The following is a 26860-nucleotide window of genomic DNA, read 5'->3' as shown; positions in this document are numbered from 1 at the left end:
AATACAAAAATGATAAATATCATTTTTAGAATATAACTATAAAAGAAATAGGTAAATAAGTACGATAACTGTAACAGTTATGTCAGCCCTGAGATGTGAATACTGATAAAGACTTATAGGGAGGGAATATAAACTATAAAAATCAGATAATTGCACATATAGAATATGTATTACTTTTGCACTAATTTAAAAAATATACATATTTTTGTCTATCTGAAAGGTGTACAATGAAAATCTCATTTTTGTTTTATTTTGCGATTTCTCTGGTTACTAGTTACACTGATCAACTTTTCAAACACTTGTTAGCAATGTGAGTTAAATTTTCCATTAATTAAAACTACTCATGTTCTTTGTCTATTTTTCTAATGCATTGTTTCTCCAAATTAAAAAGTTCTTTGCAAATCTAGACAGTGACTTGTTGAATTTTTAGAGGTCAAAGATACTTCACTTCTTCCTAGTATGTCATTTTTCAAGTTTTTTATATTGTCTTCATTGTTTACTTAATGTATTTAACAAACACTTATATATATAGTCTGTTTTATTTGCCTGGTTCTATTCTAAGTGCTTCAAAAAAAATCAACACATTTAACCATGATAATAACCCAACAGGGGTAGGTATCATTATTATTTTCATCTTACAGCTGTAGAAACTGAGGTACAAAGCTGTTATGTAACTGGCCTAAGGTTACATGCGCAATGCTACTTCTCATAAGGTGTGTTTCCTAGTTCTTTATTTTTTCAAAAAATGTCTAACTACTGTGGTCTTTATTATACCCTAAAAATATAGAATCATTTTGTTAATTTTTTCTGGAAATTTGGTTGGAATGGAATTGTGCTTATGGGAAGAATTTCCATCATGATAACGTTAAATCAGGCCATCGGTGAACATAGTATAGCAATTATACCTCTCCATTTATTCAGGTCTTCTCTTATGTCCTATAATATAGTTATTAAATTTTCATGATGAGCTTTTTTTTGTTAGGTTAAATCAGGATTGGCAAACTGCTTTGGCCCATGGCTTCTTTTTTATGGCCTGTGAGCTAAAAATAAATTTTATAATCTTAAGGGGTTATTAAAAACCCCCAAACACCAAAGATTTTGTGACAGAGCGTATACACCTGTAACATCTAAAATATTTAATATCTAGCCTTTCACAGAAAAAGTTTGTTGATCCCTTGGTTGAGGTTTAGATGTTTACCAATTTTTTCTATTGTATTTAGTAACTTCAGTGTTCAGTACAGAAGTCACAACCACACATGGCTACTTAAATTCAGATAATTAAAAATTCAGTTCCTCAGTCACACTAGCAACATTGCAAGTGCCCAACAGCTACACGTGGTTGGTGGTTACTATTTTGGACAGCACGCATAGAAGACAGTTGACATTCTATGAGTCAATCTTACTCTTTATTTGTTGTATTGATTTGTTGAGTCTACTGGGCTTCCAATGCAGATGACCAAATTTACATAGGGTCACAAGCATAAAGTGACTTTTATTATTTTCTTAAATATGTATTATTTCCATTCCTCAGGGCAACACTTTAAGACAGGTATTGTTATTTCAACTTTATAGATAAGAAAACAAACACCTGGAACTTCATTCCATATCTGCCTATTCACAAAACTGGATTCTTTATGCCAAATGGTGCTGCATCTTCCTCTATTCTAATAAAATAGCAGTCAAGACAATAGGCTAAATAACGGTTTGATAAATGAGAGGGATTTAATATAGAATGGATAAGATAATTTGACACTTCAGTGCTAAGTGACATAGTTAGCTAGGAGCACAGAACACTCTAGGGCTCACCATGTGCCCAATAGGATAAAGAACTTTTAAACAGTGAGGGATGGGCTACTTTGTGAGACCGTAAGATTCCTATCATTGAAAGCATTGAAACCAGATGTTAGGTAGCCAATAATGCAAAAACTGTTAACGGTGTGCGTGAAGCTAACAAGACGGGTTGTACAGTACCAGTCAAAGCCAGTTAAAACAATGTAAGAATACTGTAATTCTGTACCTGAATTTCACCAAGGCGATCTAGCTGCTCTTGCATCTGGTTCCTGGTGAGAGTTACATCGTATTCTAACTTATCATATTCTCTCCATGCTCGTTCCAGTTCCTGAAATCAGAGCTTTAATTACTTTAATGGAGAAAATGTGCTGGTGTGTTATTAATCCTGTAGTTTACAATGGACAACATAAAAAATTTTATAACTCATTTTCCTTTATTTTTTTCCTCTCTTTTTTGCTCAATTTAAGAAAAATTTACTGAGGAACTGAATTATTTATTATTGTGCTGCTGCTATACTCAAAATTACTAACCCCCCCCCCAAAAAACCCTAAACAACCAAAAAAACCCAAACAAACCCACCTCAACTATTTATTATTTATTCATTCATGACATCAAAATATTCAGTTGATTCTAATATCTAAAGAGTTTTATTTTGAGAAAATGTGTGTGTTTTTTTTTTTAAGAAGATGTTCGGGGTAGGAGTTTATTAATTAATTAATTTATTTTTGCTGTGTTTGGGTCTTCGTTTCTGTGCGAGGGCTTTCTCTAGTTGTCGCAAGTGGGGGCCACTCTTCATCGCGGTGCATGGGCCTCTCACTATCGCGGCCTCTCTTGTGGCGGAGCACAGGCTCCAGACGCGCAGGCTCAGTAGCTGTGGCTCATGGGCCTAGTTGCTCCGCAGCATGTGGGATCCTCCCAGACCAGGGCTCGAACCCGTGTCCCCTGCATTAGCAGGCAGATTCTCAACCACTGTGCCACCAGGGAAGCCCAAAATGTGTTATTTTATTCATAGTAATACATTAAATTTTTCTTGAAAGCGATTTTTTTAAATGCAGAAGAGGCATAAATAAAGCACTTTCTTATCTGACATGATTAAAATTTGTCCAGGAATAAAAATAACCCCAGAAGCCTGACATGACTTCACTTAGAATAAATTTACAGTAATGTAATGTAATGTAATGAAGCTAATTCAGCTAACTAATCTAGTGAATTTTGTTCCTAGAGACTCAATAGAGGTACTACCCACCTATACTTTTCTCCTTTGGGGAAAAAGAACTACCCCCAAACCCTCAAATCACAGAGAAAACTTTCATACTTGATCCTTATCCACCTGTCATCTATTTAATATAGAATAATTCTACAAGTGCTCAAAAGTACATTGTCATGTCATTCTGCTTCAGGGAAGCTATTCCACAGGAGTGTACGTACTCTTCAGACATTTCAGAGAGTGGTATGAGGTCAAATTGATAAACTAAGGACAGGAACTATATTTGATCACTATTTTGTCACCAGTATCTAGTATGGTGTTGGCACACATGACACAACCAACAAATGTTTACTGAATGCTGTTGTAAAATGAATTAGTAACTCTTGTCTAAGAACTTCCCTTGACCATAGATTTCTTGACTTGAACTGCTCTAAGCAAAGCTCCCCTGGGAAATGTTAGTTTAACAACAGCAATAGTTTTGGGATAAGAAAAGAGGGTACTGAATGTAGAAGAGAGGTACTGAAAATCATCTTAACAGTTAAAAAAAAAATAAAGCAGCAATATTCAAGTTCCTGGAGGTTCTCTATTTTCTATATTCTGCAACTAGCTTACAATTGCTTAAAAACTTAGGCAATGAAAATTATCTTTAAAAATTAAAATGAGTGTTAAAATTTGGGCCATTTGGAATAACTGCTTTTTGAATTTAAGCTGTCTCCTTATAAGGTTTTCAAAAAAATTAATTAATTTATGGCTGCGTTGGGTCTTCGTTGCTGCTGGCGGGCTTTCTCTAATTGCGTTGAGCAGGGGGCTACTCTTTGCTGTGGTGCGCGGGCTTCTTATTGTGGTGGCTTCTCTTGTTGAGGACCACGGGCTTTAAGCGCACGGGCTTCAGTAGTTGTGGCTCGCAGGCTCTAGAGCGCAGGCTCAGTAGTTGTGGCACACGGGCTTAGTTGCTCCACGGCATGTGGGATCTTCCCGGACCAGGGCTCAAACCCGTGTCCCCTGCATTGGCAGGTGGATTCTTAACCACTGCACCACCAGGGAAGTCCATAAGTGGGTTTTACAATGGATTACGTTTTTTTGTTTTTTGTGTTTTTTTTTTTTGCGTACGCGGGCCTCTCACTGCTGTGGCCTCTTCCGCCGCAGAGCATAGGCTCCGGATGGACAGGCCCAGCGGCCACGGCTCACGGGCCCAGCCGCTCCGCGGCATGCGGGATCCTCCCGGACCGGGGCACGAACCCGTGTCCCCTGCATCGGCAGGCGGACCCTCAACCACTGTGCCACCAGCGAAGCCCTGGATTACGTTTTTTAAAAAAGCAGAGATAAACCACTGGAGATTTTTTTTATCATCTCTATATTATATAATTTAGGGAGTTATTATGCAGATTTCACAGTGAATTAAATTTTAAAAAGGCAAAGTGGTAAAGGACTAAAGATTTAAATCTCATTTATATTGTGTAAATATTACCCTCCTGACTTGGCTTCAGCAAACTGTTTTCACCCGAATCAATAAGGATATTGATCTCCTTCAAGAAAAATTGCCTGCAAAACGAAAGAAAAGGAAAAAAAAAAAAAAAAAGGGAATTCCCTGGCAGTCTAGTGGTTAGGACTCCACGCTTTCACTGCTGAGGACGCAGGTTCAATCCCGGGACGGGGAACTAAGATCCTGCAAGCCATGCGGCGTGCCCAAAAAAGAAAAGAAAAATTGCTTCTAGCCATCTTCTAAACTGTAAGCACCACAAAAACTGCAAATTTAAATAGTGGGCCTTTGAAGGCTTCAGGGAGGGTAAAATGAGGATAACAGACCCAGTGGCAGCCCAGCAATGAAGTGAGATGGCATTGCCAGGCTGACACTGAGCTTCTTTTGTAGAAAAGTTCAAGGGGAGACCAAAGGTGCTGCAGACGCAACTAAATACAAGAACATTTTAGGATGGTGGAAATTCTTGTCTTTCTTACAGAAACACAGGAAAAATAGAGATTGAGAGGTAGAGGTTACTCTACCAATATTCTAGGGGTGAAGAAACACAATATACTTCCAATTTTCCTAACCTGGAAAGTCCTGCCATTGTACTGTACCAGTTGGCCTGAGTCCCATTATCCTGATGGGCCTGTTTCTGCCTTTACCTCTGGGCTCCTCCAGCATGATTATGGGAGGGTGGTAACACAAGTCAACGGGGACAGGAAGAAAAGAGGCAGCACTGGCATAACATCCGTCCTCCTAACACCTGGATGAGTATTTCATTAAAGAATTTAGTGGCTTATACAAGTACAACGTTAAAATCTTTAAATATGAGATTACTCTTCTTTTTTGTCAAGAAGATAATATATAGGTGCACTAAGGCAATTAAAAGGGGTAACGACTTGCAAATATACAATTATCTTAAAATCACAGGCACAAGTCAGGAAACACAGCAGTGCTTTCAATAAAAACATGGACCTTCATGCCATACAGTTAAGAGAATGAGTTAAATCCTGCAATTTACAACCACGTGGATGAACCTCATAATGTTAAGAAAAGCCAAATAGTATATACTACGTGATTATACTAAGTTCAAAAACAGGCAAAGCTAGGGCTTCCCTGGTGGCGCAGTGGTTGAGAGTCCGCCTGTCGGTGCAGGGGACACGGGTTCATGCCCCGGTCCGGGAAGATCCCACGTGCCGCGGAGCGGCTGGGCCCATGAGCCACGGCCGCTGAGCCTGTGCGTCTGGAGCCTGTGCTCCGTAGCGGGAGAGGCCACGGCAGTGAGAGGCCCGCGTACCGCAAAAACAAAAACGAAAACAGAAAAACAGGCAAAGCTAATGTAGAGTTTAAAAGTCAGGCAGTGGTGTTTGGGGAGGAGCCATCACTGGGAGGGAAGTTTCTGGCACGTTAGTAGAATTCAGTGTCTTGCTACGGGTGTTAGCCATGTTTGCGCAGTTAAACCTGTGTACTTTTCCGAGAATGTGACCTACTATAACAAAGGTTTAAAAAAAAAAATGTGTATGTGCATGTGTGGAGTTGCTTGAGGGATGGCAGAAAACTTTTTAAAAATTTGACTTAGTCCAAGTTTAAGGCTTGGAACAAGTACATTCTAATAGTGGTTACTTCTTTATAGTCTGTACTGAGGCAAGACTCGGCCACCGCAGGGAAAAAAATAAACAAACTACAAGTAGGTTTGTAATCCTCAGAGGCAATGAAACCCCAGACTACCAAAAAGATGAGAGAGGATTTTTTAAAAATTTAATTAATTAATTTGTCTGCATTGGGTCTTCATTGCTGCGCACGGGCTTTCTCTAGTTGTGGCGAGCGGGGGCCACTCTCCGCTGCGGTGGCTTCTCTTGCTGCGGAGCACGGGCTCTAGGTGTGCAGGCTTCAGTAGCTGCAGCACGCAGGCTCGGTAGTTGCGGCATGTGGCCTCGGTAGCTGCGGCACGTGGGCTCAGCAGTTGTGGCTCGTGGGCTCTAGAGCGCAGGCTCAGTAGTTGTGGCGCACGGGCTTAGCTGCTCCACGGCATGTAGATCTTCCCGGACCAGGGCTCGAACCCGTGTCCCCTGTACTAGCAGGCGGATTCTTGACCACTGAGCCACCAGGGAAGTCCTTGTTCTGTTTTCTATTTAAAAAATGAAGGGCGGCGTGAAGGAGGAAGTCTGGGGAGGCGCGGGAGCTGGGGGTCCGTGGGGCTGAGCGGACGCCATGCGCCGCCGGCACTGCACAGAGGACCCGACCCGTGCCCGGGGCCATGGGTGGCTATGCGCAGCAGCTGAACCAGCTGGGCGCGCAGAAGATCTCAGCCCTGAAGGAAGTGCTCTTCCGCTGCCTCACTGAGCCAGAAGAGATGGAAAGGTTTCTGGCTCAGCTCTCTGAATTTGCCACCACCAAGCAAATCAGCCCCGGCCCCGTCAGAAGCATCGTGAAGAGCCTCCTCCTGATTTCAAATGGTGCCTTGAAGAAGAGTCTCACAGCTGAGCAGGTCCAGGCTGATTTCATAACTCTGAGTCTCAGTGAAGAGAAAGCCACCTACTTTTCTGAAAAGTGGAAACAGAATGCTCCCACCCTTGCTCGATGGGCCACAGGTCAGACTCTGATGATTAACCAGCTCATAGATATGGAGTGGACATTTGGAGTGACGGCTGGGAGCAGAGAACTGGAAAAAGCGGGAAGTATGTTTTTACAATTAAAGTTGGTGGTTAAGAAAGGAAATCAAACGGAAAAATTTTTTTTCTTCTTTTTGCGGTACGCGGGCCTCTCACTGCTGTGGCCTCTCCCGTTGCGGAGCACAGGCTCCGGACGCGCAGGCTCAGCGGCCATGGCTCACGGGCCCAGCCGCTCCGCGGCATGTGGGATCTTCCCGGACCGGGGCACGAACCCGCGTCCCCTGCATCGGCAGGCGGACTCTCAATCACTGCGCCACCAGGGAAGCCCCAAACGGAAAATGTATACATAGAATTAACCTTGCCTCAGTTCTACAGCTTCCTGCACGAGACGGAGCGAGTCAGAACCAGCATGGAGTGTTTCAGCTGATTTCTGTCCCCCTGCATCTCCACCTCGCCCCTCCCTGCCCCCTCCTCCTCCCCGGTGACTGCTCAGAGAGGCCGCTCGCTCCCAGGCCTGTGGCCGCTCCTTTGGGCCTGCTTGCCCCTTGGGAGCCCAGGTGCAAAGGTTTCTGAAAAACAAAGGATTAAGTACTTAAGAAGCCTGACAGGCTGGTCCTGAAGAGTCTTTGTTGAGGGACCCTCTACCACCTATCTCCCAGATCACCGTTCACATATTCAGAGAAGTGACTGCATCTCAGATGCAGGGGAGGAAATAAGTTGAGTCACCTTCCTTTCCAAGTTCCAGAGTAAATAAATGGTCTATCGCTCTATGCACGGAGGACCTTCCCCCGCAAAAGAACAAGGAAGGGCTTGCTTATGGCTGAGGAAGAGGCGGACTCCGTGAATGACACACGGGGGAGCCCCCAACAGTGTTTGTATGTTTGTGGTGGTGGTGCTTTGTTGATCAGTCTTTAGTGGACACCTGTGTAAGAATACATGCTGAGTCTGCTCTGAAAAAAACTGAGGCTTCACTTCAGGTTTTGCCCTGTTGTGTGTAATGAGGTGGGCCTTCTGAGGCTATTTCAGCTTGTTTTGGTTCAAGCTGACCTTCTCTGGTGGTCAGAAGAATAAAAAAGGTTCTGAAGAAAAAAAAAAATGGAGCATAAGGCTTTGGTAAGGAATTGGCAGTAGATTTTCTGTTTCAAAATAGAGACGAGGCGATAATATAGATATGTGACTATTAGCTTCTTAAGCGCCAACTCTTCGATTTTAAATATTACAGATTAATGTCCACTGCTAAACCTTGGATAATTAAAATACTGCGCTATGTAAATTTACTGTTATGTTTTGGGGATTAGGCACAAAAAATATTAATTTTGGCCACTACCACTCAACAATAACAATTCTATCAACTGGGTATTAGAAGCAGTTGATTTTTGAGATCAGTCAAGATAAAGTCAATCTGATTTCGTTTTTACCTTCAGGATGTAGAAATTTCTTGCCATAGATTTTTAAGAATGTGTTTAGTACTTTGAATAATTTTTTTAAAAAAAGAATGCCTTTTATGATTTTATACTTGCCTTACTACATAACTGCATCTCAAATAAAAATCACTATTTACTAAGCACATATCTTACTATACTATCTAATAATGACTACTATATTGGCTTTTAAATATTTATTTATTTATTTGGCCATGCTGCGCGGCTTGCAGGATTTTGGTTCCCCTCACCAGGGATAAAACCTGGGCTCCCTGCAGTGGAAGAGTGGAGTCCTAACCACTGGACCACAAGGGAATTCCCCAATACTGGCTTTTTTAAACCAAAAAAGATGTTGCAAGGGACCAAATTCAAACGGTATAAAGTGAGGTTCAACTAAATCAGGCATGGTTATAGAGCCAACTTTATTTTAAATTTCTAGTTTACGATAACAATTATAGTCATCTGTTTTGACTACTTATAATCTTTAACTCATTGGCTAAATATAATCATTAACTCATATATTTAGTTTCTCTTCTAATCTTCTCTTTGAAACAAAACAATATTCCATCTCAAAGAAAGTCGTTACTTTTTACTGTACAAATTGAAGATATAATAAATTTTTATACTTATAAAAGTAGAAAGGGCTTCCCTGGTGGCGCAGTGGTTAAGAATCCTCCTGCCAATGCAGGGGACACGGGTTTGAGCTGTGGTCCGGGAAGATCCCACATGCTGCAGAGCAACTAAGCCGCTGCGCCACAACTACTGAGCCAGCGCTCTAGAGCCCGCAAACCACAACTACTGAGCCCATGCGCCACAACTACTGAAGCCCGTGTGCCTAGAACCCGTGCTCCGCAACAAGAGAAGCCACTGCAATGAGAAACCCACACACCCCAACGAAGAGTAGCTGCCACTCGCCACAACTAGAGAAAGCCCACGCGCAGCAACAAAGACCCAACGCAGCCAAAAATAAAATAAATTTTAAAAAAGTAGGAAAATTAGAATACAGGATAAGATGAAAAAAAAGACCTATTATTATGCTACCCTTTTGTTAGCATTTTTGTGAATTTTCTTTTAACCTTTCGCAGACATACACAATGGCATTTCCAAATATAAACAAAAGTAGCCCACTAGCACCCTAATTCAATAGTTATCAATACGTGGCCAATTTGGTTACATCTACAGCATCCATTTTCTATCCCTGTGAGATTATTTGAAAGCAAACACCAGCCATCATATCATTTCATTTATAAATCAGTATGCATTTCTAAAGAAAAGAAATGAAAATAACAGGCAAATTCTTACTTATTTAAATCATTAATATGTATTCCTCTAAAAAATATTTAAAAAAAATATATATATATATATTTGTGGTGGCACCGCAAGGCTTGTGGGATCTTAGTTTCCCAACCTGGGATAGAACCTGGGGCCCCAGCAGTGAGAGTGCCAAGTCCTAACCACTGGATTGCCAGGGAATTTCCTAAAAAATATTTTTAACTATAATGATTTCCCTACACCCCCCTCTTTATTCCCTTGCTACTTATTTGTTGAAGAGAATGGGTCACTTGTTCTGTAGAATTTCTCCGAGGCTAGATTTTGTTAATTGAATTCCTGTGGTATTGCTTAGTTTGCTCTTCTGATTCCTGTATTTCCTATAAACTCCTAGTTGGATATTGAGGCTTGCTGAGATTCACATTTGATTTTCCAAACCTCACAAGTGTTGCTGGGTACTTTCCACTGCAGCACATCAGGAGGTGTATCACACCTGACTGTCTCTATTTCTGGGAATGCAGTATTGTGATCATGAAATGACCAGGGTATTTAAAAACTATCTTGAAATCTTTCAAAGCGTATTCGTGACAATTCATAGATGTCAACAGATCTTCTGTAAAAAAAAAAAAAACACACTTTGCTGTCACCATAATTCTCAGTAGCTCTTTGTTTCACTGAGACTGAGAATATGAAAACATTTAATGTGCAAGCTTCTCCTCAAGGAGGTTCATTTGTCCTCCTCCCTTGCCCCTTTAAGTTTATCCATTCTAGTCTAAAATCTCCATTTACTCATGGCCCTCCCATGCAGAAGCCGGTTTAAAACATAAATAAGTTTAATGGAAGTCTATACATAATGCTTATTCACTATGTAACCCTGGGCAATCTCTCTGTGCTTCAGTTTTCCATTTTTAACATAGTAATAATAGTACCCTTGTCAAAGGGTTATTATGTGGCTTAAGTACATATAAAAGCACTTATAATGGAACCTGGCACTCAATAAACTCCAGAAATATTCACAGTATTTACTATTATTTCATATATTGGTCCTATTCTGCAGTAGATAAATGCATAAGCCATCTACCAGCCATTCGGGATGACTGGGGGCCTTTATACTTGTTTTCTGATATCTGAAAGTCCAATTTTAATTAATTAACTAATTAATTATTTTGGTGCCAAAACCAGGATTGAACTATGAAATCCCAAGTTGAGATTTCTGAGTAAGAGAATCTAGATTTGATTCCAAGTTTCAGAAAGTACAAATTAGTGACCACACAGACAGTGAAGTGGAATAGAAAGTACAGAAGCCCTAGAATTTAAAAAGTCCTTGATTTAGGTGTTGACTTTTTCGTATTGGCTATGTCACTTTCGCAAGTCATTTAACCTCTATGAACCTGAGTTTCTTCTTCATCTGTGCAATGGAGGTAATAAAAATGAAAATAAAATGGAGATAATAATTATATCTATTTTGGAAAGCATTTGCTTAAGGACCAAACCAGACAATATATGTACAAAATACAGAAATACAAATATATTTTATTGGATGAGCCCCACATTCTCATCTAAGACATGTGCATGGCGTCTGCTTTACCTGGCTCCTTGAATTGTCGGAAAGAATAAAAGCAGCACCTGTTAAGCGGATAAAGCATGAGGATATTTCTCTTACAGTTAGAGACAAGGCCTAATGTAAACTCCCCAAGAGAGGTGACTGCAGCAGATGTTTATGCCCTCTGCCCACCTGATTTCAAGAAACTGTGGTTCAGCTCCACGTGTGCCAGCATTCGTGGTCAATTAGCTAAGGCGGATTGGAAATGTGGGTGAATTAAGAACCCCGGGGCAACTTCGACCAAGGAGTGATAGATACCCTAGCCTCTCCGCCTCTCAGCGGAAAATTCGGAAACATTCTCATGTTCAAACATTCTCAGCTCATTTCCTCAGACAGTCCCCTGAGGGTCACCCACAGCGGTGACCAACTCAGAAATGAAACCTCTATTGGCTTTTCTCCCTCCCTGTCTCATTCTCCACACTCCCTCCCTCACTTCAGCTTCCTGTAATCGCTCCCAAATAAACTTTCTGAGCCCAGGTCCTCATCCCAGGCTCTGCTTTCAGAAGAAAACCTAAGCAAAGACAGCAACACATTGAAAACTTTCAAGGTATAACTGACTGCTATAAAAATTTTTCTCACTAATCAGGCTTAGGTTAAAAAGAAGTAGAATAAAATTTAAAAAATTAAAATGAAAGAAAGAAAAAAAGAAGTAGAGGCCAGGAGAGCACACAAAGTCATTATATGCTTAAAGCATGTGTGTGTCTGGTGGGTGGGGCTTAGGGAGAGGAGATGCTGCATCAGGAATTAAATCAAGGACTTCCCTGGTGGCACAGTGGTTAAGAATCCGGCTGCCAATGCAGGGACAAGGGTTCAATCTCTGGTCCAGGAAGATCCCACATGCTGCGGAGCAACTAAGCCTGTGCGCCGCAACTACTGAGACTGTGCTCTAGAGCCTGCGAGCCACAACTACTGAAGCCCGCGCATCTAGAGCCCGCGCTGTGCGACAAGAGAAGCCACCGCAATGAGAAGCCTGCACACCACAACAAAGGGTAGCCTCTGCTCGCCACAACTAGAGAAAGCCCGGTGCAGCAACAAAGACCCAATGCAGCCAAAAATAAAATAAATAAATAAATTAAAAAAAAAAGAATTAAATCAAACACAAAGGGAACACTGCTTTACATGTTTACCTTGTGTTAATCCTAGTTTTAATACCTCAGTGGCCGACCAGGTGAGGAGAAGATGTTCTCAGAATCAAGGCTTTGATCTATGGAGGCCTTAATGTTATACCTCTTATGTTGTATCTTTTATAGCTCAAGGCTTGGATTTGAACCAAGGCCCCAAATCAACTGTGAAAGACTCAGAGGACTCCTTTGGGATTCTGCTGGCATAAATGTAGTTCAAATTTATGTCTAATCAACATCCACTGAGCGCCAACCATATGTCCAGTATGTTGTTATGAACACACCATTTATAGCCTTAAGCTACAAAATGAGTATGTTTACATAAAGGCACAAATAACATGCTTTGTATTCTATGCATTAAAACATGTCTTAGAAGAACATATTGAGGGTTTGTAATGACCACTGAATAATGCTAAAGGCAAAGGCAAAGAAATAATGCTAAAGGCAAAGAAAAAAAACCCCAGGAAAGTGATTATATGGGATAACAACCAGAAAATGAGATACTCAAACATAATTAATTTCTTTGAACATATTCTGATAAAACTTCCATCACAACTGGAGTTACCTTGGGATGGAGCAAATTCTAAGCCTACTAATCAGATTTAAGTTATGAAACCTATTTGGTAAGGGAAGAAGTAACAGTTTAATGGAACATTGTACATCCCTAGAACTTTCCATAACAGACATGACATCATGAAATAGTTTCTAACTTAATTTTGATTTGACTCAGGTTGTCACAGGGATACTGAGCTTTTCATTAGCTTGGAACTGACAGCTTAACCCCTCTTCCCCTTTCTTATCTCATAATCCGCATCCTCTATTTCAGTCAGCCAGTCAGTTCTATTTTTTGCTTCTCCAAACATATCCTGCACATTCTCATCTCTGGGCTATGGTTCAGAGCATTTTGTCCTGTGTGGACTTCCTCTTTCTTCCAAATCTTACCCATCACTGACGAACTAAATGACTTCTCGCTTGCAGACAACATTTTAGGTTCATATAGTTTCTCTATGATGATATTATAAAAAGCCATGTAGATCTAAGTCTTCAGGACTACGGTTAGAAGACCTGCATTTGACCTCTGGGCATTGCATTTATTTGCTTTGTAATGTTGGGTAAGTCATTCAGTTCAATCATTCATCACATTTTTTTGCGGGGGGCTGGGTTGGGTCTTTGTTGCTGTGTGTGGGCTTTAGTTGTGGTGAGCGGGGGCCACTCTTCATTGCGGTGCACGGGCTTCTCGTTGCGGTGGCTTCTCTTGTTGTGGAGCATGGGCTCTAGGCGCACAGGCTTCAGTAGCTGCAGCACACAGGATCAGTAGTTGCGACATGCGGGCTCAGTAGTTGTGGTAAATGGGATTAGTTGCTCCCTGGCATGTGGGATCTTCCCGGACCAGGGATGGAATCCACGTCCCCTGCATTGGCAGGCGGATTCTTAACCACTGCGCCAACAGGGAAGTTCCAATAATAGTATTTTTTTTTTAAAAAGAATAAGTATATTAAATATAAGGTACTTAAGAGGCACAAAAACCAAGTTTTGATTTATATAAAACCACGGCATATTCCTTTAAAAACAGTTCATGTTTGGAATGTGAATTTAGTGTTTAGAATTGAAGTCATGTTGAGATTCTGGTGGCTTCGCAGTTGGAAAGACCTCTCTTAGTTAAGCTATACTGTCTGTGGACTTTCTTAAAAGGTAGCTGCCCCCTAAACAGCCCACTGAAGGTACAGACAAGGGTGTGTTAGCAGTTTTCTATAACAGGTGGTTTTTTCCCCTTTCAAAGGGCTGCTTGGGCGGGTGCTCTTACTGTCTTTAGAAATGATGACATCACAGGATCTAAAGTAGACTGTTTAAACTCATAAAACACTCAATTTATATACTCTAAGTAAGACTTTTATTTTATTTTTATTTATTTATTTTTTTTGCGGTACGCGGGCCTCTCAGTGTTGTGGCCTCTCCCGCTGCGGAGCACAGGCTCCGGATGCGCAGGCCCAGCGGCCATGGCTCACGGGCCCAGCCGCTCCGCAGCATGTGGGATCTTCCCGGACCGGGGCACGAACCCGTGTCCCCTGCATCAGCAGGTGGACTCTCAACCACTGCGCCACCAGGGAAGCCCTAAGTAAGACTTTTAGATTTGGTAATCCGAAGAGACTCTTTATCAAGTAACTTGACTATGGGTTAAAAGATTCTGCTAATTATATTTCTCACTCAAAACTATCATCTAAACTTAGATCACACTGTAGCTATAAAATGGTAATGTTGACAGCATCTTAAAAGCATTTCACAGGAGCCTATAATTGAAATGGGTGGTTAAATGAATCCAATTACTACCTTCCAAAAATTATTATAATAAAACATTTATTTTCTTAACACAATAAATTTTAACATTCTTAAGAACTTTTCATTTTCATAATATATAACCAGGTGTATTTATCTTCTCTGTAAAACTATTTCACAAAGAACAAAAGCCCCACTAATTAAAAAAACAAAGACCACCCTTTGTTTTTGTTATTATTAACTAATAACAAATTAAATTTTTGTTATAATAAAGAAAAATCCTAAAGAAAGCCCACTTAAATAGAGATATAAATAAATAGAAAAAAAAAAAAGAACTACGTAACATTCCAGTGACTCTCACTAGGACAGAAAATCTGCTACTTACGGCAGTGGCTCGAGAGAGTTCTCGACATGTGCTAAGCAGTCCATTTTGTAAATCGTCCCTCTGTAACACCACGGTCTGAATGGCTGCTGGGTTATCTGCATTCATTTCTATCTCTTGGCTGGCTGACAGCAAAGCTTGCTCAAGCGTGTACTATTATAATAAAAATGATTACACTTAATATTCCGCATCATCGAATTAATTCTTTTTTACTTTAGTTATCAGTGTCCTGATAATAGTGATATAAAGTAACATCAATTGTAGATAATAAACATAATTGTCCTACTTTCTCCTTGTGGAGCTGCTGAAGTTTCTCTTCCAGAGCATGTACCACTTTATCTTGCTCGCATAATCGGCTTAACTTGACCTAGGTTACAAGAGAAGACATCTTTTGTTAGCAATTTTTAATTTTCCCTGTAATTGGATTTAGGCATAATAAAAAAAACACATTTAAAACAGCCATGGAATAGCTAATTAGGTCAGTCTTTATTTCAATCAGTAAAATAAAAACTAAAATATAGCCTTTAAAGATAGAATGCTTAAAAAATGCATATAGAGTGAAAAAGCATTTCAACCATACTATTTAACCTACATAATTCAAAAGATTCTTAGTAATCAGGCAGTCTCATATAACTTTAATGAATCATTTTAATGTGGTTAAGATATTTTCTCTACAAACTGCTGGACAGGTTAAGTAACTTATGCAGTCCTTAATTAGAACACAGACTGGATTCTGTTTTTATATTTTTAAAATTATGTTCTTATGTTCTTCAGAAAAATCGCTTCTAACTAAAAACATTGCTAATGGAGAAAAATCACTTTCAATAGTTTTAATGTTTTAAATTCTTGGTAATACCCCAATTTATTAAATTATAAAAATATGAGCGGGTACTTTAATAAAATTTCAATCCCGCAATAAACCAGTTCACTGCATGTCTGAAAATAAAAACCCTGGACAAACTGTAACTATGTCCCAAACGTTACTGCATAATGATAAGAAAGCAAGAAATTTGAGATTCCACTTTCTTTGCCATTTATCCATTAAAGTAACCACCTTGGGCTTCCCTGGTGGTGCAGTGGTTGAGAGTCTGCCTGCCGAAGCAGGGGACACGGGTTCGTGCCCCGGTCCGGGAAGATCCCACATGCCGCGGAGCGGCTGGGCCCGTGAGCCATGGCCGCTGGGCCTGCGCGTCCGGAGCCTGTGCTCCGCAACGGGAGAGGCCACAACAGTGAGAGGCCCGCGTACCGCAAAAAAAAAAAAAAAAAAAAAAGTAACCACCTTAACTTTGTTAGACAACACAACTCAAGCTACATCAGATGGGATACAACTGAAATGAGAAGGAGGTACAATTCAATGGAGTAAAACCAGGGGAAAGGAGGGAAGAATGAGATATAAATAGGGACGTCAGTGATGTAAAATATGATTAACAACAATAACAAAGGATGCAGTGACAGAATTTCTTGAGGCTAATACTTTCTCTAGATGACAGACAATTTTACTTTGTCTCCAATCCTGCATAATTTTATATAAGAAATAGTCTTTACTTTCATTTAAATGATTCTAAATTATGTTCAGCTGCTACGGGCGTGGGGTGGGCAGGGAATAAATCAGGAAGTGAGGATTTAATTGGCGCAAAAGAAGAAAACGTTATTATTTGATGTCATTTTGGACGGCAGGAGAGGAAGAGGAAATTTTTTGTCATGCTTAGTTCCAGTGTTTTGCCAGAGAGTATGACAGAGCATTGATAATATATCGCATGCTAATACGTACATCAATATCTACTTCTTCAGGTCTGTATTTGTATAATGTGCCTCTACATTCATCCTGTGACAGCTATAAGGGAAAATGTCATAGAACAACTTTAAAAATAATTTTAAAAATACACATTTAATTAGCTTATAGTTAATATTTTAGATTTATATAACAGTAACAAAAATGGGTTTTTAATGATTCTTATACTTTTAGAAGTTTAATTCAAACACAGATCATTACAAAAATAGAAAATTATTTAACAGTGATACAATATGCAAGATACATAAGAATGATGTTAACTTAGGCTTGTCAAACAAAATAATAAGCTGGCCAAACAAAATCATACAGCACCTTACATTTTCCATTTGCGAGACACACATTATTTAAATGAAAAATTGACAAATACAATCGTAGCAACTGTGTTGAATCAAATTTTGAATCAGGCATATTTCAACAGTCAAAACCGTACCTTCACGGTATACACATAATCACACAACTGTGTATGTGTACACTCAGATGCCAACACATCTTAGTACAATATTATTAACAAAACCTATAACACGTTGTATACATATACATAATATATAAACACACATACACAATATAGACTTATCTTGTTCCTCTGTCTTAAGAACTAAAAGATAATGGAAGAAAAGGATGGGTTTAATCGAAAAGGGGTAAAGCACTCAAAAACCTCTTAAAACTAAAAGCCTACGTTATAAACTATGGACAGTCAAATTGCATAAAAAGTTGGTTATGTGTTTGCTGACACCATTTGCTTCATTATATTGTAGTGAATTATTATTCAGTGTATTTAAACATCCTTTTTTCAGCTTCTTCCAAATATCTTTTGGTCAAGCAAATCCTCATTTCTGATGGTGTTTACCAAGATTTCAATAAGCCATCCCAATCAGTTATACCCCAGGTCACATCATAGCGCCTCTGCAGGCAAAACTGCACTCTCTCTCTTGTCTTTTAACTTTATATTGTCTGCTAGACAGTAACAAAAACATAGTAGGAAAATGTAATTGGGGCTCATTGCATGTTTGCTAAATGGTATACTTTTTCTCCAAGTGGGGATAGGAGTAATGTATCCCAACTACATTCTAGATTGGAAAATTAAATTTCGTATATACATATACAAATGCACAAGAATGTAAAAGTTACAACTATGTATGACCTGTCTGTAAAATACTGCTTGACATTTACATCTCAAGAGGCATAATTTAAACAGCAGATAACTTTAAGTGGGTCTAGGAATGTGGGAATCAGGAGATTAAAAATGTAAGCATTCCAAACATACAATAATAAATCCTGGATTTCCATGTTTCACTTCAAGACACTGCTTTCACGTACCTCATGCAAATGATTCTGTGACTACTTAGGGGTATACACAGTGATTATTAAGCCACAAAACTTTCATAGAAGTGAACATCACATGAAAAATGAATTTAATGACAAAAGTCAGAATACTTGTGCACTATTTTAAAATAAAGACCACTGAATATGTCCTGAGAAGTGTCAATTGTCATTCTAAATTAAAGCACCTAGAACCAAGAAAATAATTTATATTCCCACTTGAAAAAAGGAAGAAATGAAAAATAAGTTTTAAAATGCTTAGATCCAGAATAAAAAATGTGAGATAATGCTAAAATCAGTATTTCTCATTTTTAAGAAATAAAAGATGTAAAGCCTTAGCTACTAAATGTCTACATATACTTTGCTTATTTAATATTTAAAGTTAAACGCCAAACAGCTTTACTAAACCATGGAATGCATAATTTGAACATAACTAGTGGCTAGTGCTATATCTAGATTAAAATATGCTTTGTACCCTATATCCCACGGTCAAAAGAAAAAAAGACAAGTATTTTAAAATGGAAACTTAGAATTTGTAAGAAATATTTAGGGTAATGGTTTAATATTTTTATTTAAGGAATCTTACTGCATATTCATTTTCATATCAGTTGGCATATTATAAAAAAGAAAGATGTGTACTGTGTACTTATAACTTTAGAGTGGTATCTCCTTAAAGCCATAGAAATAATATTACACATATATATTAGATTTATTTTGCTGTACCTATATTTTTGGTACCAATGAAAATTTATTTAAACCTTTTATCAACTTATTCAATAAAGATAATTAAATATCAACTAATAAAAATCTTAAAATAATCAACCTTCCACTATATTGAATTCATTTCTTTTGCCTGTCAGAAGGAAAGCATAAGAAAACAAGATTATTCTTTAAATAATTAACTTTTAAGCATGGCCTATTTCCCATTACTGATAATAATTACTGAAGTTTTTCTTAAGAAGAGATGAATATAATTTTTTTTTTAAATTTATTTTTTGGCCATGCCGCATGGCTTGCGGGATCTTAGTTCCCCGACCAGCGACTGAACCCGGGCCATGGCAGTGAAAGCGCAGAGTCCTAACCACTGGACAGCCAGGGAATTCCTGAATATAATTTATTAAAAAAATTTCCATCTAGAATTGAAGTTTACTATTTTGTCCTCAATATGAAAATCCTACTAATAAGAAAAATGTAATTTCATGAATATTCTAATTAACTCAAGTTCTGCATGAAATAATGTTTCATGGCAATACTTTTTAGCATTTTTCAAACTCATCTTTAGCAAAAAATCTCTGAATTTGAATACGTTTGTTTGAGGTACCTCAGCAACACTAGAAAAGTAAGTGAAAGGGGGCTACATAGTAATTATATAAGCTTGAGCAGTGCTCAAGCTTCAATCTGAGAAGCGTATTATACAGACTACTGACTATATAAGGATATGTATATTATATTTAGAAAGTCAGAACTTTTTCATAGTAAGGTATCTTTTAATCTTTTTAAAAACTGGTTTGGCATTAAGTTAAAACAAAATCACTTTTGCCAATTAAAATTCAACTTTCTATAGTATCCCTTTTTAAGTATGTGAAATATATATATGTGTATATATATTTTAAAAGCATATGAATATATATACAAAACACAAAAAAATACTTTTGGGGCAATATTTGATAAAATTAGACTTTAATTTCTATGAAAACTCAAAAATGCTCGTTGGACTGTATGTATTTGCTAATTAGTCTGTAACCTTTAAAGCAATTATTTATCATGTGACTAATTTCACTGATATTAAGTATGTTATAAAAATTCTGGTACATGAGCTTCCCTGGTGGCACAGTGGTTGAGAGTCCGCCTGCTGATGAAGGGGACATGAGTTCGTGCCCCGGTCCGGGAAGATCCCACATGCCGAGGAGCGGCTGGGCCCGTGAGCCATGGCCGTTAAGCCTGCGCGTCCGGAGCCTGTGCTCCGCAACGGGAGAGGCCACAACAGTGAGAGGCCCGCGTACCGCAAAAAAAAAAAAAAAAAAAAAAAAATTCTGGTACAAAACTGTACTCGTGAAAGGTGGTAGAATGATTAATAAACGCAGAGGAGTTTTTCAACTTGAAGCTCATTTAGCATTTGTTTTGATTCAGTTTTAGGTTCTTTTTTTTTGACTAATTTTAAGAAAATTACTGGGACTTCCCTGGTGGTCCAGTGGTTAAGACTCCACGCTTCCACTGTATGGTGTGGGTTCGATCCCTAGTCGGGGAACTCGATCCTGTACGCTGTGTGGTACAGCCAAAAAATTAAAAAAAAAAAAAAATTACTGCCCAGGTAATTTCTCAGGTGTCCTCCTTCTTCTAGGAAGATGTAAACACAGAGGTTCTCCTGAGAGAAAACCTGAATGGCTATGATTCAGAAAAACTGGTCATAAAACACTATATTGCCACTTTATTTTCAGCTAAATTTCAGGAACCTATTAACACAGCATTGCAATGCAATGTCAGAAAAGCAAACCATCAGGTGTACAATATAAACTTTCACAAAGGTTTTCTTTGAATAATAACATGATAATGGAAATCTGGAGGAAAAAAAAAAGATGTAATTTCAATTTACAGAAGTTTATATTAACAGAGTTTAAGAAATGCATCTGTCACTTTTATCTACCAATGATGCTCGGCCATAATTAAGTACTTTACTACTGGCTGATTAAAGAAAAGTATCATCTAAAAACTCCCTAGATTTGATAGCACTGACAGTCAATATTCATTACCTGGCTGCCCATGTCATACCCACGCATGGCTGCTGCTGTTACACATTCAGATCTTCCTGTTCTATACAATATCAGGTTGTTTTCTTTCAAGTATCAAGATGAGGAAATATGTTTATATGAATCTATTACTTTCAGTATTCAAGGTTACTGATGCTATATAAGACCAGTCTCAGATACCTCCACATTTTTGAAGGACTCCAGTAAGAACTTTTAGTGCAACTGAGTGATTTCAATCAGCAATGACTTCTGCACCATCAACCTTGATTACCGATCAATATAAAAAAAGAAAAACCAAACCAAACGGAACAGAAAATCCCAGCTCTCATTCTTACTGTAAATATACAAAATGTGAAAAATGAAACCATAACCTATTAAAACAGAAGGCCTTTGATCTCACATCAATCAGCATCATATAAAATTATAAGCTGACAGCTTCAGACACTGAAAAAGGTATCAATTCCAGAATAAGTGCTAAGGCTGTCAGTGTGGCTTTTTGGAATGAAGTGTCAAGATTCTAAAATCTGGTGACTTTAAAAGGAGTGGTAAGATTCCATTTTCTTTTGAAAAGAAAAGCTGTTTAACTTTAAATATTTAGTACTTTATCTCCTTATTGCTAATTAAAAACTATGCTCAGTCACATAACATACTTTAAATGTTTTGAAAACTGTGCTCAGAAATGAGTCACCCACCCACCAACTGTTTCAGTCTCCCAGTTTACAAGGCCCATGATGCAGACCCTCAAGGCGCCCGGTGCAAACCAGAGGCCTTTAAAGCCAGTGCGAGCTCAAGGTGCTTCTTTTTACCAGGTGCTTTTACATATTTTAATCAAAATATATATTCATTTTTCATGTTAGTTAATTTTCTCCCTCTGTATGATTTTTAAAATACTGTAACAGGTCGTAGGCCACAGTTATTTGAGGGGGTTGAAGTGGAAGAAGCTGATGTTGCAAAACACACAGCTAAGAACATTTAGACCATGAAATACAAAAAAACTGGAGAGGAATGTATAACATGACTTCTTTTGCAGATCTGCAGATTACCAAGGTCCTAAATTAAAGCCAGCCAACTCCATGGCACATATTTTGAGTTAGGGAAAAGAATGGGGTAAGATATGATGATCATGATGACTACTACATAAGAGGGAAAAGAATACGGGGAGAAGATACTCCCAGTATGGTAAGAAATGGCTATCTTTAGTTTTTACCATACCACAGTACATAAACAACCTTTAAATAACTCCCATACAAATATAATCTATTCCTAAAACATTGGGGTGGGGTGGGGTGGGGTAGGGAGGCAGCCCCTGAAAGGAAAAAAATATTTTTTAAAGTTTTCCCTAAAAATCAGTTATGCTTTTAGAGTTAATCAAAATTAACGGCAAGTTCGTAAAAATTTTGCAAGTGTACTGCAGACCTCCAAGTACATATCAATCAAATACTCTGCACAAAAACTTCAGGAAAATGGCACACTTAATATCCAACAGCGAAATGTTCAGCAAAGCCATGCTAAGAACTGCAGCATCTTGAAAAGCACGGATGAATTGCGTTTTTTCCAAAAAGACAGAAACAAAGAATGGAATAAGAAAAAGACTAATGTTATGAGTAACTCTGAGGATAAACCAAAACTGTCACTGAGGGATTTTGCAGATGATAAAGCAGTATCATTCACTGTCCAAGACCTTACTTGCTGGTACAGTTGGGGTCTTAGCGCCGAGTTCTCAATCATTGTGTGAACCATGGTGATAATAGGTTCATTTTCTTTCATCTATTTCAAATCAGGAGGAGCATACAGCAAACATCAGTTTACAGCATAGCTAGATTTGAAAGACGACACTGTAAATATAGCCTCTACTTTAATATCTTCCTAATAGTGCAGTTGTTTACATATTATCCCAAGGTTGCATAGAATCAACTTAATATAAACCATTTCAAACAAGTATTAAATGTTACAAAATACTTCCAAGGTTATAAAAAAGCTTACTAATTGCAATAAAGGTTTTACTTTATAAACATAACCAATATTGTCAATTAATGAATATTCCTATAATACTAGAATAGATAATAAAAGCATCAAGATTCAAGGGATAAACTAAAGGGTGACAACCTATAAACTTAAAAGGAGAAAAATGGCATGACTTAATCAATTACTTATATAGTAAAAAAAAAAGCTTAAAATGATATTCAGTTCTTTATAAGGTTATTCAGAAAAATTTTAGTTCTCTACAAATAATATAATAATATATCTTGTCACTTAGACAATCACACATTTTATTAATCTTGATAGACACTTATATATACTCTATTTTGGATTTTCTCAAAGTATAACACTGTATGTAGAATGATTTCCAAGACATGCAAACTAAAATTTATTCAGCAAAGACTAAGTGAATCTCCCTAGGTCCTTAAAAGGCTGAAACCATGTTTCACATTTCCAGCTATATTGTACTTAATTACTGCCTCTAGAAAAATATTTATTTTAGCAGGCTCTGGACTCAAGAATTAAAGCATTCAAAAGACAGTTTTATATATATATATATATATATATATATATATATATATATATATATATATATGGTAAAAGGCCAACAAAGTTTGTACCATTTGTAAGCAGACAAGTCTGTTTATAATTGCAATTTGTAACACTTGGTTTATATAATTTTCATCCCCCATATTATAGAAAATAAGCATTTCTATCATGGTTAACAAATGCTACTTTACTGAGTTAGCTAAATCTGCAACAAAAATTTACTAATATTAAGATTAAATGCATAAGTAAAAATTAAATCTTGAAAACTTTATACCTAGACATTTTTATTTTCAGTCTAGTTACCAATGTTTCATGTCAATAATACCTGTTTTGGTTGTTAAATGACTGGTTTAATTTACTTTTAAAAAGTTTTATTCAAGGTAAGTAATTTGCTTTTAAATCTACACATTTACTTATTAAACTCAAACTTCTATACATCAGTTAAATCTACTCATCGGTTGAACTCAAACTTCTTTTTTTCCCCAATGTTATCCAATAAGGGACCAAGGCATTTATAGGTGACATCTCATGCACACAGGTAAGAACTGTGTTGATATGCAGTACAGGAAAAAATTTTACAGTGTTGGAAAGTAACATAAAGAGACAACTATAGATATAAATTTTTCTTTAGCAGAAAAAAAATGCTTATTACATGCTTATATTTTAAAGGAACGCTGGTTATTTTATCTTAACCAAATGTTGATCTTGGAACAGTTGTAACTGCCTTTGTTTTTGGCTCAATCATTTGACTGCATTGATACATACTTTGTATAACATAGGTAGCTTAAGTCTCTCTTCATTTTTTAGTATTATTTAATTTTGATTTTCAAAGCAATCTCATCTATACTTGCTACTTTTCAATAGCATGCCATGAAAATTAGACAGAAGAATACCTGACTCAGAGGTTGGGGGGTTGGGGGGAGGTGGTAGAGGGGCTGGGGTTTGAAAGAAAGGTCAGGAGCATATGAATATTTAAGAAATAATGCAGGTCAGAGAGTATCCAAATGTAAAAGTCACTCAAGGGCAAACTGAAACTGCCGTGGAGTCTCGGAAATCTGGCGCTACAAAGAGGCCACTGTCAAAGGGCTGGGTCTGCCAATATGGCGGCTCCCACCTTTAAGTGGAGCAGATCAATGACTAGTGTTCAGCCTCTAGGCCTGAGGAGTTTACTTGAAATGTATTTATAAAGGGAGAAGAGACAGTATGATTTCTGCAGAAGGGTAATCAAGCTTGATTTATTTAGTGGAGTACTTTGAGAGGGTAAATATGTACATTATAGAGGGAAGCCACATTTGTGATTTAAAAATGACTCTTTAATTTACCTGTCAAAGATCATTAAATATTAAGTCACTGAGAAGGATCTTGCAGGAAGACACTGATTTAGGAACAGAGAAACTAAAATACTAAGAGTAAAAATAACATTAAAAAAAAGATTAAATTTAAAAAATTGAAGTATAGCTAATTTACAGTATTATATTATTTTCAGGTGTGCAATGGTGATTCAGTATTTTTATAGATTTTACCCCATTTAAAGTTATTATAAAATATTAGCTATATTCCTTACGCTGTACAATATATCCATGTAGGTTATTTATTTTATACATAGCAGTTTGTACCTTAATCCCCCACTTCTGTCTTGCCCCTCCCCACTCCTGTCTTCCCACTGGTAACCACCAGCTTGTTCTCTACGTCTGTGAGACTGTTTCTGTTTTGTTATATTCATTCGTTTTACTTTTTAGATTCCACATATAAGTGATAACATGGAGTATCTGTCTTTCTCTGTCTAACAAAAAATAACATTTAAAGTGTACAGAGTGTCTCAGAGATCACTTCTGGAACTGTTTTTCATTATGAAAAATTTCAAATGTATATATCAAATCCTAGAATATTAAAATTAGAAGGCATCTTTGGAAAGTGACAGTTTAGTACAGCAAAGAAATGAAAAATGTTAGCAGTAATTATTTTAAGTTGTGGGACCAGATCATTATTTTTTTTTCTATATACTTCTCTACATTTCCCAAATTTTCTCCACTGAATAGATACTGCTTTTCTCATTAAAAAATAAATGTTATTAGTCAAGGATAAAAAAAAAATACCAAATAAACTAGATTAATGGAACAACTATATCCTCTGGGAAACACCCCTTGGCGACACAAAGAGGTTAAGAAAAAATTTTAGCACATGTGTTTGTATCATGTTCAAAGCTGTTGGGAGTCCTTTAGTGCAGCGAGGCCCTGATCTAAAGAACTGTTCTCACAACCTTTATCCTGCCGTATGAGTCTGTATCCACGTCAGAAATTGACTGAAGAAATGTTAACTAACTAAAAAAAGTAAGCTGCCCCAATGCATTTGTAAATACCTATGACTATCTTATTAATATTTCTTTCCTTTTTATTACTGGCTACTTCAGAAATCAAAGTTCAAGCTTATTTCAACCAGTGGTTCTTAACCCAGAATCACTTGAGGAATTTGAAAAGACCCTGATTCCCAGATAACTATAATGCGCAATTTGAAAATCTCTGATGTAGACAATACCATTAAAACATGAAGGTGACAGGCTGGTTTAAAGATTCCTTTTGGCAGAAGTAACTACAATGTTCTTTCTCAAGGTGCTGAAGTAAGTCAAATGTAATCTGGTAACAGTGAATGTTCTTCAGCTTACATACTCCTTGGGAATCTCATTTTACTCAAGCCAGAGAGATGGGATAAGTCTATCTGCAGACAGAAGCAGCAGAAGTATTTCAGAATTCCCCTGGGCACCACACTCACCTGACCAAGGGCTGTTAGGATGACTGGGCTTGTAAGAAAAATCTGCACAGGGGAATGGTCCTGTATGTGGTGGCACTCTCCTTGCACGTAGCATGCAACAGGTGAGGCCAGCTAAACACAGTACTCAGGATCCCACACAATGGGAGTGCGGTCCACATTAAACAATTTCAATGATCTGCCTGAAATTTGACTCTTTCCAGATTTACTGAATTGGAAATACTAGATCTGCTTTCTCTCCAAATAGATCCTAGAAATAGGCTAGTGATTTCTTTCACTAAATCACCTCTGAAATATCTCTATCTTATTGAAGTATAGTTGATTTGCAATGTTGTGTTAGTTTCTGCTGTTTAGCAAAGTGATTCAGTTATACATATACATTCTTTTTATATTCTTTTCCATTATGGTTTATCACAGGATATTGAATATAGTTCCCTGTGCTATACAGTGGAACCTTGTTGTTTATCCATCCTATATGTAACAGTTTGCATCTGCTAACCCTAAACTCCCATTCCATCCCTCTCCCACCCTCCTCCCCCTTGGCAATCACAAGTCTGTTCTCTA

The 26860-nt window shown here is 37.8% G+C and overlaps 1 protein-coding gene and 1 pseudogene across 28 annotated transcripts in view; one reads left to right on the top strand and one right to left on the bottom strand.

Annotated features, from left to right (window-relative positions):
• Positions 1–26860, bottom strand: part of PLEKHA5 (pleckstrin homology domain containing A5) — a 243153-nt gene that overhangs the window by 20634 nt on the left and 195659 nt on the right. For 11 of the 27 annotated variants that reach the window (XM_049695086.1, XM_033430299.2, XM_033430276.2 and 8 more), the window contains 6 exons: positions 22688–22768; positions 17494–17529; positions 16914–16976; positions 15429–15509; positions 15146–15295; positions 2018–2119 (listed from right to left, as the gene is read on the bottom strand). In XM_049695086.1, coding sequence (XP_049551043.1) covers positions 2018–2119; positions 15146–15295; positions 15429–15509; positions 16914–16976; positions 17494–17529; positions 22688–22768 — 513 coding nt within the window. Of the gene's footprint in view, positions 1–2017; positions 2120–15145; positions 15296–15428; positions 15510–16913; positions 16977–17493; positions 17530–22687; positions 22818–26860 lie in introns of those variants that run through there. The other 16 variants (XM_049695088.1, XM_049695091.1, XM_049695092.1 and 13 more) reach the window with 3 other exon arrangements.
• On the top strand, positions 6672–8168 carry LOC101269953 (COMM domain-containing protein 7-like; annotated as a pseudogene). The gene is made up of 2 exons (XR_004483823.2): positions 6672–7178; positions 7400–8168. The product of XR_004483823.2 is annotated as a COMM domain-containing protein 7-like (transcript).

Source organism: Orcinus orca, chromosome 11 (genome assembly GCF_937001465.1).
Source record: "Orcinus orca chromosome 11, mOrcOrc1.1, whole genome shotgun sequence".
Classification (NCBI taxonomy): domain Eukaryota; kingdom Metazoa; phylum Chordata; class Mammalia; order Artiodactyla; family Delphinidae; genus Orcinus; species Orcinus orca.
Note: the sequence above shows the minus strand (reverse complement) of the source record. Positions and strands in the feature narration are given on the sequence as shown.